The sequence below is a fragment of the Aphanomyces astaci genome (assembly GCF_000520075.1).
Source record: "Aphanomyces astaci strain APO3 unplaced genomic scaffold supercont1.12, whole genome shotgun sequence".
In the NCBI taxonomy this organism is placed as follows: Eukaryota; Oomycota; class Saprolegniomycetes; order Saprolegniales; family Verrucalvaceae; genus Aphanomyces; species Aphanomyces astaci.
The window spans coordinates 912,038-930,395 of NW_009798275.1; the positions used below are offsets into that span (position 1 = coordinate 912,038).

At 53.5% G+C, this 18,358-nt stretch overlaps 5 protein-coding genes across 9 annotated transcripts; 3 read left to right on the plus strand and 2 right to left on the minus strand.

The window, feature by feature from the left end:
• Window positions 1–35: 35 nt before the first annotated feature.
• H257_06369 lies at window positions 36–11,742 on the plus strand (the record flags this gene model as incomplete). Of its 2 annotated transcripts, XM_009831565.1 has the most annotated exons (20): window positions 36–2,856; window positions 2,912–3,370; window positions 3,426–3,508; window positions 3,567–3,837; window positions 3,892–4,076; window positions 4,127–4,324; window positions 4,381–4,865; window positions 4,931–5,057; window positions 5,112–5,466; window positions 5,541–6,346; window positions 6,451–6,618; window positions 6,727–7,536; window positions 7,596–8,897; window positions 8,956–9,651; window positions 9,707–10,216; window positions 10,277–10,550; window positions 10,601–10,788; window positions 10,848–10,952; window positions 11,003–11,411; window positions 11,458–11,742. In XM_009831565.1, the coding sequence occupies 20 exons, from the start codon at window positions 36–38 to the stop codon at window positions 11,637–11,639; spliced, it is 10,434 nt and encodes a 3,477-aa protein (XP_009829867.1). In that variant the 3' UTR covers window positions 11,640–11,742. The 2 variants fall into 2 exon arrangements, with proteins under 2 accessions (XP_009829867.1, XP_009829866.1); XM_009831564.1 differs by having other exon boundaries at window positions 11,003–11,742.
• Window positions 11,743–12,341: 599 nt separating this feature from the next.
• On the plus strand, window positions 12,342–14,841 carry H257_06370 (hypothetical protein; the record flags this gene model as incomplete). Its single annotated transcript, XM_009831566.1, has 7 exons — window positions 12,342–12,440; window positions 12,496–12,630; window positions 12,678–12,899; window positions 12,948–13,016; window positions 13,080–13,169; window positions 13,221–13,928; window positions 13,999–14,841. 7 exons carry the CDS (start codon window positions 12,342–12,344, stop codon window positions 14,839–14,841), a joined length of 2,166 nt encoding a protein of 721 aa, XP_009829868.1.
• Window positions 14,136–16,403, minus strand: H257_06371 (hypothetical protein). 4 transcript variants are annotated; one of them, XM_009831569.1, is made up of 7 exons: window positions 16,024–16,403; window positions 15,859–15,977; window positions 15,663–15,808; window positions 15,470–15,582; window positions 15,336–15,420; window positions 15,037–15,291; window positions 14,136–14,981 (listed from the first exon to the last, which is right to left on the minus strand). In XM_009831569.1, exons 1-7 carry the CDS (start codon window positions 16,394–16,396, stop codon window positions 14,969–14,971), a joined length of 1,104 nt encoding a protein of 367 aa, XP_009829871.1. In that variant the 5' UTR covers window positions 16,397–16,403; the 3' UTR covers window positions 14,136–14,968. The 4 variants fall into 4 exon arrangements, with proteins under 4 accessions (XP_009829871.1, XP_009829869.1, XP_009829872.1 ...); XM_009831567.1 differs by having other exon boundaries at window positions 14,136–15,291; XM_009831570.1 differs by having other exon boundaries at window positions 15,037–15,420.
• Window positions 16,404–16,732: 329 nt separating this feature from the next.
• Window positions 16,733–17,113, plus strand: H257_06372 (hypothetical protein; the record flags this gene model as incomplete). Its single annotated transcript, XM_009831571.1, has 1 exon — window positions 16,733–17,113. The coding sequence occupies one exon, from the start codon at window positions 16,733–16,735 to the stop codon at window positions 17,030–17,032; it is 300 nt and encodes a 99-aa protein (XP_009829873.1). The 3' UTR covers window positions 17,033–17,113.
• H257_06373 (hypothetical protein) lies at window positions 17,109–18,304 on the minus strand. Its single transcript, XM_009831572.1, has one exon. The coding sequence runs from the start codon at window positions 18,271–18,273 to the stop codon at window positions 17,131–17,133; it is 1,143 nt and encodes a 380-aa protein (XP_009829874.1). The 5' UTR covers window positions 18,274–18,304; the 3' UTR covers window positions 17,109–17,130.
• Between the last annotated feature and the right edge of the window lie 54 nt (window positions 18,305–18,358).

The following is an 18,358-nucleotide window of genomic DNA, read 5'->3' on the forward strand; positions in this document are numbered from 1 at the left end:
TTCACGCCTTTGCGATTATTGAATGGACCCTTGTCATGCCGCCAACGTTGTTGCGGATTCGAGCGATTGGTGGTCGTAATGTGACCGCCAAGTCCGGATTGGCGGGCATGTTCGAGGCCAAACTGAACCCGTTCGTGGTGCTAGTGGTGGGCAACGACGAAAAGCACTTGGCTGTGGTGAAAAACGTTGGGGCCAAGGAATTCTCGTGGGGGGACGATGCCGTGGTCGACTTTGTCTGGCCCGACGCATCGCCCCCCGAGATCAAACTGCACGTGAAAGACAAAGACACCAACAAAGACCGATACCTTGGAGGCGCCAAACTGTCGTTTCCAGTCGACCTTTCATCCAACGCCCCACAGACGAAACAAATTGACTTGGAGTTCAGCGACGAAAAGCTCAAGACAAAAAAAGGTCGTGGCCAAGTCACTCTATCCTTTGAGCGCGTTGTGAGTGACCCGGGGGCTCTGCCATCAACGGATGATTTGCCTATGAAACCATCAGTCCCGTCAGTTCAAACTACGGGGAAACGGATGTTGCGAATCCAAGCTATCGGGGGAGCCAACTTGGCCCCCAAGACAGGCCTGGAAAAAATGATGGATGCAGACCCCGACCCCTACTTGGTGATCACTGTCGCCGGGGTAACCAAATCGTTCCCCGAATTGAACAACGTCAAGACGAAAGAGTTTGTGTGGGGCCACGACGCTGTCCAGGAATATGAGGTGGCGAACGATGCGATAGATGTGGTGCTGCATTGCAAGGACAAGGATACGCTGAAAGATCATTACATTGGCGGGACGCAATGGTCATGGAACATGGCTGACATGCTGGTCACTCCAACGTGGAAGCAAACGGTGGACTTGGACTTCGCCACGTCAGACTTCAAGACCAAAGCCAAGGAATCAAGAGGAAGAATCTACCTGAGCTGCACCCTTATTGATCCAAATCCCCCCGCCAAGCCTACAGAACCATTGAAGGAATCGACTATAGCGCATTCGAACCAGAGTAACGCAGAGGGAAAAACCGCCACTGATACACCCAGCGGGCAAGCGGCTCCAACGTTTGTAGGGATCAACCAAACTCCAGCTCAAGCGACATCGTCCACAGAACTGTCCAGTCCAGTAGCAGGCACTGACCGTCCAGAGTCAAAGGCGACAACCTCTTCCACTGCCAAGGTTCCCGGTCAGCAAGTCAATGCGGCGAGCAAGCGCATTTTAAGAGTTCAAGCTGTCGGTGGAGCCAACTTGACTCCGAAAACGGGCTTGCAACACCTGATGGACGCTGACGCGGACCCCTACTTGGTGATTACAGTCGCTGGAGTAACCAAATCGTTTCCCGAGTTGAACAACGTCAAGACAAAGGAGTTTGTGTGGGGCCAAGACGCTGTCGAGGAATTTGAAGTTGCGAACGACTTGGTGGATATGGTGCTGCACTGCAAAGACAAGGATATGCTCAAAGATCACTACATCGGCGGGACGCAGTGGGTGTTGAACATGGCTGACATGTTGGCCACGCCGACATGGAAGCAAACGGTGGACTTGGCCTTCGCCACACCAGACTTCAAAACCAAAGCCAAGGAATCAAGGGGTAAAATTCACCTGAGTTTTACCCTTATTGAGCCAGGAGCACCCCCAGTGAAGAAGACTACAGAACCATTGAATGCTTCAATGTCAGAAAATTCGAAGCAGAGCCCGGTACCTGCCAGCGAGGCCGGGTCCAAAACCTCTACCGAGTCATCGACTGCACAACGAACCCAAGATTGTCCACCAAGCGACCCTCCGAGCGCGATAATAACGCCAATGACGACCAAAACTGCCGCTACAGTACAATCCACTACAGATGACAAGCCAACCAACCTGTCCATCAGCGAGCCCCCGGTGCAAATGACTTTGCCCTTGAATATCGACGCTACAACCAGGAAATTCAAACGGACACTCAAGGTGCAAGCTGTGGGGGGAAGCAACTTGGCCCCCAAATCCGGCATCGAGCGCCTGATGGACTCGGAGCCCGACCCGTACCTGATTGTCGTGTTGGGCAAAACCACGAAGCTGTATCCGGTGGTGGACAACGTCAAGACAAACGAGTTCGTGTGGGGCGCGGACGCCGTCCACGATTTCGACGTCCCTTGCAACGACCAAGACATCGCCTTGTCGATTCATTGCAAGGACAAGGACTTGCTTCTGGACCACTACATTGGCGGCGCCCACGTCACGCTCCCCATCACTTTGTTTGGGTCGTCGAAATCCCTCTTGCGACATCGAATTTCCCTCGACTTCTCCGACGCCAGTTTCAAAACCAAGGCCCCCAAGTCCCGAGGTGACCTAGTTCTGTCCTTCTTTATCGTGGACGAACCCCTGCCTGAACCCACCAAAGTACCCCCTCTTCGAACCCCCCCGTCCCCTCGCAGGGCCACGCTGAGCGCTCGACTGTACAAGGGTAACCTGCGGTTGATTGCTCATGGGGCCAAGGGACTGACACTGCCCCCTCGCCAAGTCGGAGTGGTGGACAAACGAGCTGACCCGTACGTTGTATTCCAGCTGGGCACGGAGAGAATTGCGTGCCCAGAAGCCAAGGACGGCCACACGGCGCCGTCCTGGGCAGACGCCACTCACACGTTTGCCATCGACACTGGCCAGCATTCGTACGTGGACATCTTGGTTCTCGACAAAAAGCAAGACCGGTTCATGGCAGCTACCCGCTTGCGACTGGTCGAGTACTTGGCGCCGCTTACGAATCAAATCAAAGCCACGGTTGTGGTCAAGCTCGACTGCGACCAGTCGATGCATTCGTCCGTGGGGAGGAGTGGAGAGTTGCAGCTGTCGCTCTTGTTTACGCCGTGGGGCCCCAATCTAGTCACATGTTCGTTCTCATGTCAAGTCATTCGTTTGAAGTCAAGGGTTGTTGGGCATTGTAGGGAAAGGGGCCACCGTGGGGCACATTCAGCTCTCCCATTTGTCAGTGTCCAACTACGCAGACGTGCTCTCGAGCGACCAAGAGATTCAATTGGAAATTTCCCTTCGCCGGCATGTGTCTGCCGTCCAAGGCTACGTAACATGTCAAACCACGACGATTCAGCCCATCTCGTCCAAGCCCAACACCCCCATGGCATGGCCGGACCAACTGTTGTCGATCCCTTACGCCATCTTTCTCCACGAAAACATGACCAAGGACAAGTGTCCTGTGGTCGTCTTTGCCCTGCATGACAAGCATGCCATTGCACAGGACAAGCCACTGGTTCAGAACGCTCTCAGCTTACTCGACCTCTTGGGTTTAAACGGAACCAAGCAGTTGCCGCTGCTACACCCCAAACTTCCTGGACGCGTCTCGCTTGCGTTTACTGTCGCCACCACCACCTCCCTCACGTCAAATCCAGGTAGTTCAAGAATGAGTATGGATTATTTCATTATTCAAATGTTCCATCAATACAGGGACCGCCTTTGCTTCCACCCCCGGGACGTTGCGACTGTTTGTCCTAGGGGCCCACTCGCTCTCAAATGTCCTCACGTGGCAGGTTAGTTGACTTTGCCTTCCCATAGTTGCATTCCCATCGTATTGATGGAATTATATAGAAAGTCACAGCCGTGGTGACGGCCAAATCGTGTTTGTGGGGGCGCGGGGACTGTGTCTTGGACGAAGTCGATGCCACCCCCGAGAGGCTCGTGGTATGGAACAGCACATATGAAGCCCAGTACCTTCCTGCCCAAGTCAAGAGTGCCGACACATATACGTTGCAAATGGACATTCTGGTCGGAGCCAAGGGTTTGGGTCCGCTAGACTTGCCCGTGCTGGCCTTGTTGCACAAACATGGGACTCGAGAGTTTACCATGGATGTCGTTCAAGGTACGATAACTGGGCCAGGAATGGAAGACATGTCGACTGATTGTATGGCAACAGACAACCTGCTCGTGTGTCGAGTGGTGCTGGCGTTGGGGTTTGACGCGATGGTACCTAAGCCAGACATCGTGTCGCCCCGCACATCGTGTGTGGACTTTGGCCCGGGGATCCTCCATCTCGTGATTTACAAAGCCGAAGGCCTCGTCCCGGATGGAAACATTGCCGTTGACGACATCGACCCCGAAGTAGATTGAGTTTGCCCTTCCAGTTTGTAAAACAAGACATCTATGTGTAGGTTCGTGTGGCGTTGAAGCCACGCCCCACGATAAAAAAAAAGGATGGTCGATCCAGTGCCAAGACGCGTCCGCTGGAGAACGCCGGTGGGGATCCAGTCTGGAACGAGTACCTAAAACTCGATTACTCTCCCAACAAAGACCCAACCGCGCCCCAAGTGTCGCCCATGGTGGTCTTTTCCATCAACGATATTCAAATGGTTGGTTGCAATTATTTGGTTGAACAATCTGAACGCGTCGTTGTCGTATACGGTAGCCAGGGGAAACGGCGGAAATGAACGTCGTGGGGGTGGCCGAAGTGCCGCTCGCAGCGTTTGTCGTGGCCAATTCCGAGTGCAAGTTGTTTTCGTCCAAACTTTTGCTTGAACGCAACGGGCAGCGAACAGGCACGTTGGTCATTGCAGGCATTTACGAATCGAAAACAGCCCCAGAAGCCGTGCGCAACGGCTGCCATAACCAGGGCCAAAAGCTACGCCTGGCGACCCCCTCCTCCCTCACCAACTTTGTCGAATCTAGTTACTGCGCAGGTCGCCTCGATATCCACGTGGCGTTGGCTAAAGATTTGAACCAGAACCCGCAGCTTCCCTATCGATGCGAGCTGTGTCTGAGCTCCCATGTTGACGACCGAGTGTCACTGCTGTCACGGCACACGGACACGACCGACATTGTATGGGACAACCAACTGACGCTGTATACGCAAACGGCCAAAGCAGACTTTCTTCGTGTGGATCTCTTTCAAAGGTACCCGGTCTCTTTTTGAGTTGGTTGCTATACGTTTTTTCGCTCACGCAAATGGCGAATTCTAGCCACACGTTGATCGGCTGGTCGAAAATTCCGCTGTCCACGTACAGCCAAGAGCCCACCAAGGCTTTTCGAGAGTACCACGACGTGGTTCTGACTTCGAAAGACAAGTCGACAGTCTTAAAACCCAGGGTACGACGACGACTACCTTGCACCAACCATTCACACTAAAACCAACATGCGTAGATCATGCTCGAGCTGTCATTTTTCACCGACCAAAGCCTGCAGACATTTGTCCATCGCACCGCGTCCACTTCTGGGGTCCTTTACGTCACACTGGATAGCTTTGACAGCCGACACGTGGCTCAGCTCATGAACAAGAAGCTGTCGCTCCGAGTGACGTTGCTCAACGCCACTGCGACGGAATCAGATCCAGACTCATCGAAGCAAGTCGCGATCTTTCCGTTTCGCGTGATCACCGAGTCCAAAGTGCTGTGGCACTACACCTTGGCGCTGGTGTGTCCGCCAGACTTGACGAAGCAAACCGCAGCCCAAGGAACGTGCCCCCTTCTGCGTTATGAGCTTCTGGACGGCAGCTCCGGTTCGTCGTGACAAATCCGTTTATTCTCTTTAGATGCGTCGAGGGTTTCATTGTCGTGTTGTGCATCTGTGTAGCGTTTGGGAAAGATGCGATTGCCAGAGATGATTTGTCCATCCAGGCTCTTCTCTTGACCCCAAACGCCGTGCTCACCAAGCGACTGCCCAACTCGACCATTGCTGCCGAGAGGGAACCCCTCGGGTTTACAAAATTGCGGCTAGTGTATGTTCCCGGGTCATCCACGCCCCCCACTATGGACATGAACAAAACTGACGAATCACGACGTGCTTTCCACGCCCAGTTCACTGACGTGCTTCCCCCCAATCGGGGTGTGTTGTCCTTACGTATCATTTCCGGCCGGAACCTCGCCGATGTCGATGCTCTCGGCGACCAAGACCCGTACGTCCAGCTTGGCATCGACCCGCCGTCGTACCAATTGCCACCTGGCAGCATCATCCACGCCCAGAGCGGTGTCTGCGTCAACGGCGGCAGACATCCGCAGTGGAATTCGCCCGTTTACACTTTGACCATCCACGACTCGAACGTGGAGGCGGTGACCATTCGTGTGTTGGATTCTGGCGAAGAGGACAACGTGCCAGACGCGGTGATCGGCTCGTGTCAGTTGAGTGTATATTCGTTGATTCACATGGCAGAGAATAACGACAGGAACCCCCCGACGCAGCGGTGGAACGAAGGCTGGTTTACCCTCTATCAGGACCAAGAACCTGCCGGCGACTTGCGACTCGAGTACCGATTCGTGCCTGAGAACGCCACCCGCGTGCGCTTGGAACCCCCGACCAAGTACATCAATTGCCTCGGCGGACGCGGTAAAATGGCGGTCAAAGTGATATCCGGAGCCAATTTGCCGTGTGTGTCTGGCATGGTACGGCTCCGCGCCGTACACACGTTATGACGAAAATAAAAATTATATATATTTGTACAACATGTTTATATGTCAATATGATTTTAATGTACGAATATGTTTAGATTCCAGCGGTGCGGATATTCGTTGAAAGCACACGGTTTGAACATGTGACACAGCCTGAGAAACGGAACCTCGTGAATCCACAGTGGAACGAAACGATTCTATTTGATGTCGAGTGGACGCCAGAACTCACGACCCCTCATACTGTCCGCGTCGAAGTCGTGGATCTGGTAATCCTATCAAATATAAGATCTATATATATACTCGCACATTGAATATATATATATATACTCCATCAGACATTGAATCTGTCAAAACTCACAGGACGCACTACGTAGGGGGGAGGTACCTCTAACCACCTACCGATCTTAGCCCATTGTACGATCAACGTTGCAGCATTTGCTATCCACCCCCTGGAAACCCATTACGGGCGATACGAACTAACTACTTTTCAGCTGCAGAAACGATCGAGGGAACCATCGTCCCTGCATCTGGCGGTTCAGTTTCTACCTTTGGACACCACTGCTGTCCCCTTGGACGACCCGTTTGTGCCGCCAGAGGCCGGCCAGATACATGTCAATGTCGTGTCCGCAGCGTTTCGAACCAACGACGCGTTTCGGCCGTTCGTTCGGTGCTCGCTACGTCATGACGTGGCATTCTGTCAGACCAAATCCACGCCTTCGTGTGTGTCTGACCTGGACGAGTACACGTTTTGCGAGTGGACGTCCCCGCTCTTGTTTGACTTTACACCATCCGACAAGGCAAACGTCCTGCCGTCGTTGGATGTGCAGATGCTCTGCCAACCCGAGGCAATTGCTGGTGGTGATGCCGACAAAAGTAGTACTTGTCTGGTTCTCGGCGAACTGGCTAACATTCCGCTGTTCCCGTTTGTGCTGCACAAAGGCCATGTCAACGTCGTGTGGTACCCCGTGTACTGCAAATCCACGCTGGTGGCCCAGCTCAAGCTCGAAATCCAGTTCCTCAAGACATCCCCCGTCCCGAAAGCCACCTTCACGGACGTGTTGACCGTCCAAGTGCTGGAAGGTCGGGCGTTGTGGTCGGCCCAGGACGCCAGCAAGGACGCCGACGGCGACAATGACGCACAAGATCCGTTCGTGGAGCTCGAATTCCTCGGCCATCGCGTGAAGGTGAGCCTATCAGTTGATAGACTGAGTGGTTCATGGTTTCCTTATTTGGATATGTTTAGACCAAAGCCCATGTGGATGGGGGCACCGACCCGTCGTGGCAAGAAACGTTTGAGCTGCCCTTGTTGGGGCTAGACCCGTCGATTCTGCCGGTGTTGACTTTGAAAGTGTGCAACCAAGACATCAAGCGACTAGGCGACGGGGTCATCGGCACCTGTCGATACGTGGTGCCCACAGAAGTCGTGCGCGACGGCAAACTCCGGGACGTGTGGCTGACCTTGTCGTCAAGTGGGTCCAATATGGGATCGAAGGATAGCGATTTGGACTTGGGGAAGATCCATGTGCGCTTGAAGCGTGGCCACTTGGACACTTGTGGGTTGTTTGTCGACACGGTCAACGTCAGCTCGGCAGGGGAAGACACGAAAGAAGCGCCGAATTTAGCGGGGGTGCTGTACATATTTGGCCCAACATCGCTGGACGTTCGAGCCGCGTTGAGGCGTCCAACGTCCTCGTCCGGAGAGGCAACGACATCGTTCTGCCTGGCAGACATGGGGGTCCTTCCCGTGCCGTGGCAGGACGAGCCTCTCAAGCGTCACTTCCCCCACACCGACTTGACGTTGACGGTCGACGTTCCCAAGACTGGCCAACAACTCACCATGACAGCCGACGAAGTGCAAGCTGTCTTTCGCACTCCGCGACGGGAATTTCTTCGGTCGAGCGACGACGATTCAACGGGCAAAACAAACGCCGCCAGCGTCAAGGCGGTCGAGTTCAGTGTCTTGTACATGGCACCGACCCAAGGCCTCGTTCAGGTGTCCATCGCTCAGATCGACGGCGTGGCTGTCAGACATGGAAACGCGTACTACGTCGAGTTTCGCGTGCTGCGCAACAGTCCGTGGGTCAAGTCCCCGATCACGAAAGCGACGAGCGAAGACAAGTCCGAGGATCCGTCTTTAGTGGTGTGGAAGTCTCACGTATGTCGGGAGCTGCAGTACTCCAACTTTAGGGAACACATGCCCCCCACTCTCCAGCTCGTCGTGTACACCCAGGACAATCCGTCGTCAACGTGGACCAAACTCGCGTTTGGACAGCTGAATTTGTTACAGTACATTGCGTCGCCGTCGCAGTACCCCACCGAAACCATACCACTCACTTGTGTGGGAAAGAACGGAAGCAATGCCAAAGCTATTGCGGCCATTGGATTTATCCCGGTGGTCGTGACCTCTCAAGATGACGCGGAAGCTAAGGCACTTCAACTCGCCGCGGGCACGGCTGCGATGAAAAAGTCGTTTCAGAGTCTTGGTGGCGACGAAGCCACACCGCTGGACATTGCCACGTTGCAAGCCGCTGCCACCAACGACGAGGTACCACCGCCCCCCACGAGATTACCATATTTATATATTCACGATACAATGCTTGTAGAAGTGCATGCATATGCTTGCAAAGGCGGCCGCTTTGGTCGGTGGAATGGATGCATTGTTTACCGCTATGGACACAAACAAGGACGGCAAAATATCCTGGGAAGAGTACTTGGACAGAATGCAAATCGTGCATGCGTTGGCAGACGAAGCGTCGACAAAACCGGCCACTTTACAGCCGTCCAATCCAGGCAACGACGACGAAAGCCAGGACGAAAGCGACGAACAACTTGACGAGGAGCCAGAGGCAAAACAAACTGCGACGACGCTGTCGTATCAGCCGTGGAGGCCCCCCATACCCCAACAACCAGGGCGAGTCCACGACAGCGACAACGATGACGACGAGGAGATAGAGGCCATGATGTCGTTAAAGGCGGCGGCCAAAACCCCATCGCCTAATTCAGCGATTTCACCCATGGTGGCCCTTCCCCCGAACGAAATCGTGACCAAATTGACAGGTCCCAGGACTATAGCACCCCTGAAACCCCGAGCGAAGGGCCCGGACGAGGCAGCATGGACGACGTGGAAGGTGGACGACGTTAGTACGTGGCTCGAAGTGGAACTGGAACTTCCGCAGTACGTTGGAGCGTTTGCCGACGCCTCGGTCGATGGCAACCTCTTGTTGAGTTTAACTCCAGACGACATCGACCAACATTTCAATATCCAACAGCCCTTGCACCGACGGAAATTGATTGCACGGGTAGGCGGACATACTTCGAGTTGAGCCACTGATTTGACTTTCATCCTTACCTTAGATTCAGCAACTTCAGCAGAAATTTGGTGGTCTAGCTGTTACGACTGCGTCTGCGACCATTTGCGATGACGAACTGCCCAATCCGACCCATCGTTTGCCTCAAGGCGACCCCAATCCTGTTCAACTCGGGGCAGAATCTGATCGACAGACAATTAAACGTCCCACCAAAGCAGCGCCACGAGTAGTGGTAGACCTCAACGCAAAAGGACAGCACGAAGTCGAGCGCTCAAAGTTGGCGTTCAAAGCCCAACGCAAGAAAAAACAGCAGCGCCACGACCAGGTGCAGACCGACCACGCCACAAAGCGATGGACGTTTGAGTACACTGGGGAAGCCAAGCCCACCCGCGTGCAAACCGCGATCGAAAAGGTCGCGTCTGTGCTAGCCAAAGACGAACAAGCTATCTCTGGCTACGAAGGCGCGATGCAGGACGCGCTCAAGCAAGTCGTACCCTCACGACTTCACATTCCACTTGTGGCCAACACGGACGAGATCGTCGAAGTCGTCAAACAAGTACGATATTCTCTTTGTATGTAAAGCAGCATTAAAACGTCGTGTGATGGATATGCTTAGGCGATTTGGAGGCACGCGGAAACGTTGTCGGTGGCAGCGACGCACCAAGCGGCGATAGACAAGGACGCGTCGAGCGATTTTGGAGACGACGACGACGAGGCGACCGAGGACATGAAGCATCCAACGTCGAGCCTCGAGCTCGTGTTTTTGGAACTGTGCGCGTTGAAAAACAACGGCGCACGGTGGCTCCATGAAAATGCGACACTGTCGCGACTTAAGTTCGAAGGGGGCTTGCTGGCAATGCTGGGGATTCACATGTCGTGGCATCAATTTGGTACAAATTGAGCTCATCTGAGCAGTTTAGTTTGACCTTGTGTTGACTAGACTTGCTCTTTCGACGGCTGGACACAGCTAACCAGGGGGAAATATCGTGGACGGCATTCTCGGCGGCATTTGGGGACCCGATTCCTGGGAACGCCATGAGCAATGACATGTTAGCTGTCAAGGAAGGCTTGGTGCTGATGCTTGAAAGACTTGAAGAACACGAGCTGACATTGCATCAAGCATGGCAGGTGCGTTGCGCAGTGTCGCTGATCCTTATATTCTGTCAACCTCACTCGCTGGTATGTAGGCATTCGACAGAGACAACTCGGGTGCTATTTCAGTGGCGGAGTTTTCGACGCTGATCAAATTTCTCACCCACAAGGAGGGCGTGGGTAGCTTGTCCAAACATCAAGTACGAATACTCTCGCCGCATAAGATGACTTTGCCTTATGTATGTTGTAGATTTACTTGATGATGGCGACTCTAGATGTGTCATACGACCGATGCATTCAGTACCCTGAGTTTATGAAATTCATCTACATTGTGTGGTCGCATCGGCTCTTGCAACTCCAGCAGTATCTGAGCCACAAAGATGAAAACCCGACAGAGTCGCACCATCGTGACGTGGTCAATCGCAAGGTCCAGCTGCGAAAGGCCCTGCGGACGAACTTTAGCCGCCCATTTCGCGACGCTATGCGATGCAGCCCTGTGGCTATTCCAGGGCCGTTCCAAGGCCTGCTAGCAAAGTTCCACTTGCAACCGCCCAATGCGGACGGCCACATGCAAATATGGCAGGTGCTGAAAGGCGAAGTTAGCAGTCGTAGCAACGCGCCAGCTCAAGTGGCACCAAAGCCAGCCAAACATAAGAGAGGTACGACGGCACATGTGTTGCCGACAATTAGCTGTGATGCCTGTAGCCACTGGCCAAAATACGCTGGCCTTGACCAAACTTACACGGCAGCAACCTCCGAAACGAGGCAATTGTGTGCTGCGAGCCCCCGCTCAAGTCAGCTTGGATGGCGATCAAGAACTCATCTACGACAACAAGTCGCAAAAGCTCAGCCAAGGCAATGTTCGCCGAGTCAAGAGCGAAATATAAACTTTTTTCGCGCAATTCAACCAAATTTTGACCGACAACTACCAACGCAATATTAGACACCTTTATTAGCAAACAGAGCAAATCTCTAAAGTAGCAACCGGTGTGTGAATGCATGTTGGTTGGCACTAAGGTCGACACCGCCTCAGACCACTTTTGTACGTTTTTGAGTCAGTACAGCTAAAAGGTCTACAGGTTTCTGGATTTCCGCAGCTATTCTATGTAACGTTAGCTTCCACATTTGGGAGGTCTTACAAGCCTCCATTATTGTGTTGAAAACAAAATGTCAGTGAAATTCATGAAACCTATTCAGGCATGCGTATTGGTCTAAATCTAAATAAATTTCATTGGATGAGATGATTTAACGCATGGTAATTGGGTATTTCTGTCCAATTAGAGACAACTAGATACACACCAATAAAAATGTTCGTCGTTGGCCAGGTCCAACCAAAGAAACCACGTACAGTAGGTACTGAAGCGGGGGGCGTACCGAAGTATTCTCTTGATATACAATATACAAGTACAGTACATTGCTTTATGGTACAATAAGCAACCGTTGTGTACAGGAGTACTGTAGTAGCTATTCTGTAGCAAGCTAACTTTGCACTAACACCGGATATTGATAAAAGAACCTGTATCCGGATTTTTAGGATCCGAAACGGTGGCGGTTTCTTGCTTCCACTGTCGAAAATCAATCAATCGACGATGGATAACGACGACTTCTTCCACGAGCGGATCGACCCAAAGCTGGACATGAACTCGACGGAGTTCAATGCAAAGGACTACCTTGCGTCCAAGCATGCGGTATATGCCATCAATGCACATTGCACTTTACCATGATTCGCATAAATGTTGTCAGGCAACCAAGTACTCGGTGCTGTTGGCAGAGCTGCAGTCACTCAAGAGGTCGACGTCCGACAAGACAGAACAATTAAAATCTCTAGTGGCGTCTCATTTTGACGAGTACTTGTCCTGCCACGAGGCCATTCGCGAAGTACGTTGAGTGTTCCAGTCACTGTAGCATTCAACTTGATTGACCAGGTCGCAGAAGAAATTCGAGCTCATGAAACGGACAGCGAGCTGCTCACGACAGCGTACCAAAAGCTCAAACACAGCACGGACACGACATTGTCGTTGATGCTCCAACGCTGTGAAGAACAGCGCAAGATCCAACACGCAATGGCCGTCCTCCACCGCTTCCGACCGATGCTCGAAGTGCCCGCGAGACTCCGCAGCCACCTCCAAAACCGCGACTACCTTCACGTACCCCTCAGACATGCATATCGCCATCTCAACCATGAACTTGTCCAGCTCGTCGAAGAATACTTGCAACTCAAGGCGAACGTCACTAAGGCCAACGTCGCCACGCTCCTCAAACCGGTTTGTACTCAACACCCAAATGCCCCAATGCCCTAATGTCTAGCATGAGTGCTGCTGTTCCAGGTGTTTGATGCAGCGCACGCCACGGCCGTACAAGCCAACGCCGCTCTGCTGCAAGTCATCGAATCTCCCACGGCTTCCCTTTCCACCCATGTAAATCAATATATTCAACGACTAAATCCATGTCACCTCATAAGTCCCCAGAGAGAAGCCATTCAGGCGCTGGATTGGCTCAATATGGTGCCCAAACCAGCGTTGGTGTGCGTCAAGCATCAACTAGCTGCGGTAGACAAGCAGCTGCTTCTTTGCATGGCCGCAGGGCCAGCTACAGACACTACCAGTTCAAAGCAGCCTCCAAAACTACCAGCAAAGCTCAAAGCGTCCACGTCCGCCGTGACCCAACAGCCCCCACGAAGCCCCGTGGAAATCGTGGCCATCTGTCGTGGGGTCGTGGCTACGATGAGCCACAGCGTGTGGGGCCTCGTGTGTGACACGATGAAAGCTGCGACGCTGTCGGCAGGGGAGCAAGAGGCCCTCCACGCGTCGGTGGTGGTGATTCTGACCACCACGGTCAAGCACTTGGAAGACCATTTGGTCGGTCAGTGTACGATCCCCGAAGTTACTATGTCGATGCAGTCGCTGTTTGTCCAATTCGACAGCCTCAAACCGTGTCCGGATTCGGTTCTCAACGCAAAACTCGCCGCCCTCAAGCAGCGGTGTTGCGTGCAACTCCGCCAAGACACGTTGCTGGCGTGTTTTGCCTCGCACACCGAACGGACGGAAAATGAATGGCAGGCATACGTCACACAAAATGAGTGGACCGCAGCGATCGACGTCTTGGCCAAGCGCTCCATCGGCCGCCCTGATTCGTCGGGGATTATCACAGCGGCCGCCGCCGCTTGGCATGCCCTGGTTCGATCGACCTCTTGCCTCATTTGACTACTTGAACGTTGCTTCCTTATTCTTCTGCTGGTTGTTCTAGCTGGTCAAGTGGTGGAAGGGGTTGCATCCGCTGCTGGTCGCCAGCATTGACACCAACACGAGTCCGTCTGACGAAGGCCACCGCACCGTGTTCTGTCCGGCGCTGTACGACGGCATGGCGGCTGCCCTCAGAGCCCTCGTGACTGGGTTTACAGACAGCATCCACGGGATGCTAGAATCGACGACGTGTGCCCCGTTGGTGGGGCTCGCCAATGCTGTCGAGGTGCACGGACTTTTAAGTCCGCTGCTGGCGCACTGGTTGGCTTTGCAGCCCCAGCACATTGCAGACATTGTCCAACCCGTGGACTCGACGAAAGAAGCGTGCTTTCAAGCCTTTCTAGCGCCCCGCTTGGACGCACTGGACGCGGCTCTACAGGGCGAGGAAATGCTCGCAGCAAATACATCGTCCATTGGCAACGACGACGACACCGACAACCCCAGCGAGCCCCACGGCGACGAGTCAAGGCAGTACCTGTTTTCGGTCCTGCTGCTGCTCGTGACGTGGCGCCACGAGATTGACCGATGCATCCCGGTGGGGGCGTATGGGGATTCCATGTTGAGGCAATGTTTGGCCAAGATTGCCAATCATTTAGACGGCCGTATTCGAACCGAAGTGGCGGCCGATGGCGGGGGGGATGGGGCGTCGACGTGGCGCCTGACGCATTTGCACGTCGAACTCGCGTTTGTGTGCACGCACTTCAAGCAGTGGATTCCCCAGCAAGCGGCCAGTTTGGAGTCGACCGTGCTCAAGGCGGCGCTCAAGACCAAGCGCGACGTTGTCCAGGCGCTGGCGAGTCAGTTGGACATGCAAACGCACATGTATCGGTTGTGTCTGTCCAGCTAATCCTTCTTTTGGTTCCTCCACCAAGACAATAATACTCGAAGTACAGTTGCTACTAACATGGTACTAGTAGTTATTCGTAAGGATTACAGACTACCCTAACTCCATCCTCCGCTGGCGCGCGCTTGTACTACACCCATGTCCTACAAATAGACGTACAGTTAGAGACGGAACCAGTAGATATAGACACATTCGTACGATGGAATCGACGGCGCGAAGGGGGCAAAGATCGACGTCGTCAAGTGCTGCAACGACTCGCGCTTGGTCAAGTCGTCCCAGAGTTGGTCTTGGTGCTGGGGCTTGAAGTACTTGGCCGCTTCGGCTTTGAGCTGCGGAATGATCTTGGCGAGTGGCACGTCCTGCTTGTTGTCGAACAATGACGCGAGCAACTGGTCCTGGAGGGTGGTTACGAGGGTATTGGTGGCATCTTGCAGGGCCAGCAGCAGGAACGGACTAACCAAAGTTACGAAGCGTTGATAATACATGGCGTCGCGTACCTGTCCAGGATATCTCGAAGTTCATTCAGCCATGGCATGGCGGACGCAAGTAGCTGGACGTCATCGATGGACGTAGTCTCCGGAACTGCCCATATGCATGAAGGTAAAGGATCGAAGTAAAGACGAGGTCGTACAGATGAGAAACGATTGCCACTGCTCGATGGACCATTGAGGGGCCACATGCAGCTCGTCCAAAAGACTTCGGAGGTCCGTAGGTAGCACGTTTCGCTTTTCATGGACTCGCCATCTATGAATATGTTTAGTCAGCCCGAATCCAAATGAAATACGCCGAAGTAATCACGGTAAACATATCATCCAAGTTCGTACGCGTGGAGTTCGGCGTGGCCGTGGACGTGCACTTCGATGGCTTCAATCAACTTGGGCAGACCAGTGGTGAAGAAGTAATCCATCGTCGACGACAGGAATTGGTGTTGCTTGGTCAATGTGTCCTTGGAATCGTCGTCGCCATCCACCTATAAATAGTGTGTGCTGGTGAAGAGGTTGCGTCGACAGGACGCAGGACCTTGGCATGTGCTGATGCGACTTTGTCGAAGGTTTCCCGTCCCATGATGAGTAGCTCGCAGTGCAGCAGCACTTGCAGCAAGCTATACGCGTAGACGCTCGTGTACAGCCGCGTGAATCCTATCGTGGCATGCATTGTCAAGCAAGTAGACAACCAGGAACCTACCGATGAGCTTTGCGTCGTCCCACAGCATGTCCCGCGTGTCTTTCTCGTTCTTGTCCAACAGTTTCAGGCTTTCCACGACATGTTCCAAGTCCAACTGCTTATAGATACGGGACTTCATGGAAGGAAGGAATCGAAGGAACGCAGCTTTGCATTCTTCTTCGGTCCGGCGAAGGTGCACACTGAGTCGCTGTTGCTCGGCGATCTGACGCTTGATGTCCTTCGTCATGTTCTCGGCTTCGTTCACGACGCGGCGTACCATGTAGTAAGCCCCAGCGCCGCATGCTACGACCACTCCTGTGCCCACGAGAAGGGTTTGATGCTGGCCGGCCCATTGACCTACTCGCTTCCTTGCACGGCAGACGGCATCCCACATCCCAAAGATTTTCAACGTGATGGACACATCAAGGGTAATATTTTACAACATTTTAATATTAACTTGGAATACATATCCAGCTCACTGAGAAACTATGCATTTAATTGTATCCTGCGACCAAAACCATCATGTCATGGTTCAAGAATGGAATAAAAAACGATCAATTCATGTAATTTTGAAGCTTAATAAAAGATTGATATTAATGTCTTGTCTGGTCAACACTTCTAATCACTGGTCGTCAACTTTATCGATAGTTAACGAGCCATATTTCATTTGGTTTTTGTATGAAATGAGTAGTCCCTCCGATCGCATTTAAACGGATAATTTATTTAATGTATGGGTCACTCTAATTCCGGCACAATAGTCACTCCACGAGTGGTCCAAAGCGGTTCAGCGGATTTGAACACGATGGTATTAGCAGGTCAAGACGCGTGGCGGAGCCATCCTTTCCTGACGGGTTGCATCAAGAAGCCGATTCCTGGCTTCGGAATCGCCGCGGGAATCTTTGCTGTATATCTAACCGTCGACACCATCTCCAACTTGGGCAACAAGAACAGCCACAGCAGCCACGGCCACAGCGCACCTGCCGTTTACGTCAAGGAAGAAATCGGCGAACGCCCTCGCTACGAAGGCTAGAACTACTTGTCATTCTGCTCTCGCTCTAGGGAGGAAAGCATTCCACTCGGAAACGATATCAACACGAACGACAACATCCCATGATCGTATCTCACTTGTTACATGTCGAAGTCATCGCTTTGGCGATACTTTTCGTTCTGCAGTTCCAACACCGATACCCGCGTCATGACCTGAGTGATGAGGAGCATCGTCTCCGCCTTGAGCTCTTCCTGCTCGAGTAGCTGCTGCTGCATGCCCATGTTAGTTTGGGCGAGTTGATCCACCTGCTTGGTCAGTTCGGCAACGCGAAGCCGCAGGTCCCTTCCACCCTGCTTGTCACGAGTTTTGGGAGACACCATGGACGTGAACAGCTTGGACGTTCGGCGTCGTTGTTGATTGTCTGGGAGGGTTGTGTGTGGTGGCGGCGGCGGTCGACGGAGGACCGCTGCGCACGACAAACATGCGCGCTGGGGGTTGGTAAAGCCAGGCATGGTCATCTTGGTTTCCGAGCTGTGGGCACTACAGATGGACATGCCGCAGTTGCGGCAGTGGTGGCGGTGCTTGAACATGTTGAACGGCACGCGGCAGATAAAGCACTCCTCGATGAGCATCCATGCTGGAGGCAACGACGTCGCTTGGGCCGGCGAGTTGTTGTCCTCGGACGAGTTCCCGTCCGACCGCTCGTAAGACAGCTCCAGTGGCGCGGTATGCGGCGGGGGTGTCATGATCGCAGGAGTCGACGCTTGGCGCGAGATTGTGTGCCACGAATGGGGTCGATTGCTGTTCTGATGAGTCGGGGATGTCACCGAAGAGGGCGACTTGATGGCCTTTTGGTTGGTCCACTGCACGTCAAAGGGCACGAGGCGCTCGGTGGCGCGAAGGAGGTCCAGGCAATCTGAGGATAGATTGCTTTGGACACCGAGAAGTGTGGGGGGTGTGCCGGACGGTGTTTCGACCCAAATGCTGTCGGGGTAGGCGGTGAGGAGAAGCTGCAGCGTTGGTACGCCTGCCCCGGCTCGAATGGCGATGTGCAATGGCAGTAGCTGTGCCTTGTTGGGGATCTGGACGCCTTCTGGATACGCCTCCACGAGACACTCGAGCAGGGTGAGCGGTGCCGTGTTCTCCGTAGCGGCCCAATGGATAGGAAGCATGCCATAGTCGTCGCAGTCCCGGGCACACAGCGGCGAAGCTGTCACAAGGGTGAGCAGTCCTTGCCAATTCGAAGCCTCCGCCAGGCGGATGGCTTCGTTGAGTTTCGGCATGAAGTCCAAAAGTGTCCTCGATCAGTACGCACGCTATCACGATTTGACCGTTTCAAAAACATCTTGTTCGAGCGGTTTGATTGGA

Bases quoted from the DNA above. Each gene is read 5' to 3' on its own strand.
- H257_06373 (XM_009831572.1), bottom strand. From the start codon at position 18,273: ATGCCGAAACTCAACGAAGCCATCCGCCTGGCGGAGGCTTCGAATTGG.
- H257_06371 (XM_009831567.1), bottom strand. From the start codon at position 16,396: ATGTGGGATGCCGTCTGCCGTGCAAGGAAGCGAGTAGGTCAATGGGCC. The intron at 15,978-16,023 runs GTAGGTTCCTGG...ATGCCACGATAG, and splicing joins GGACGACGCAAAGCTCATCG to GATTCACGCGGCTGTACACG. The intron at 15,583-15,662 runs GTACGAACTTGG...ACATATTCATAG, and splicing joins GGCCACGCCGAACTCCACGC to ATGGCGAGTCCATGAAAAGC.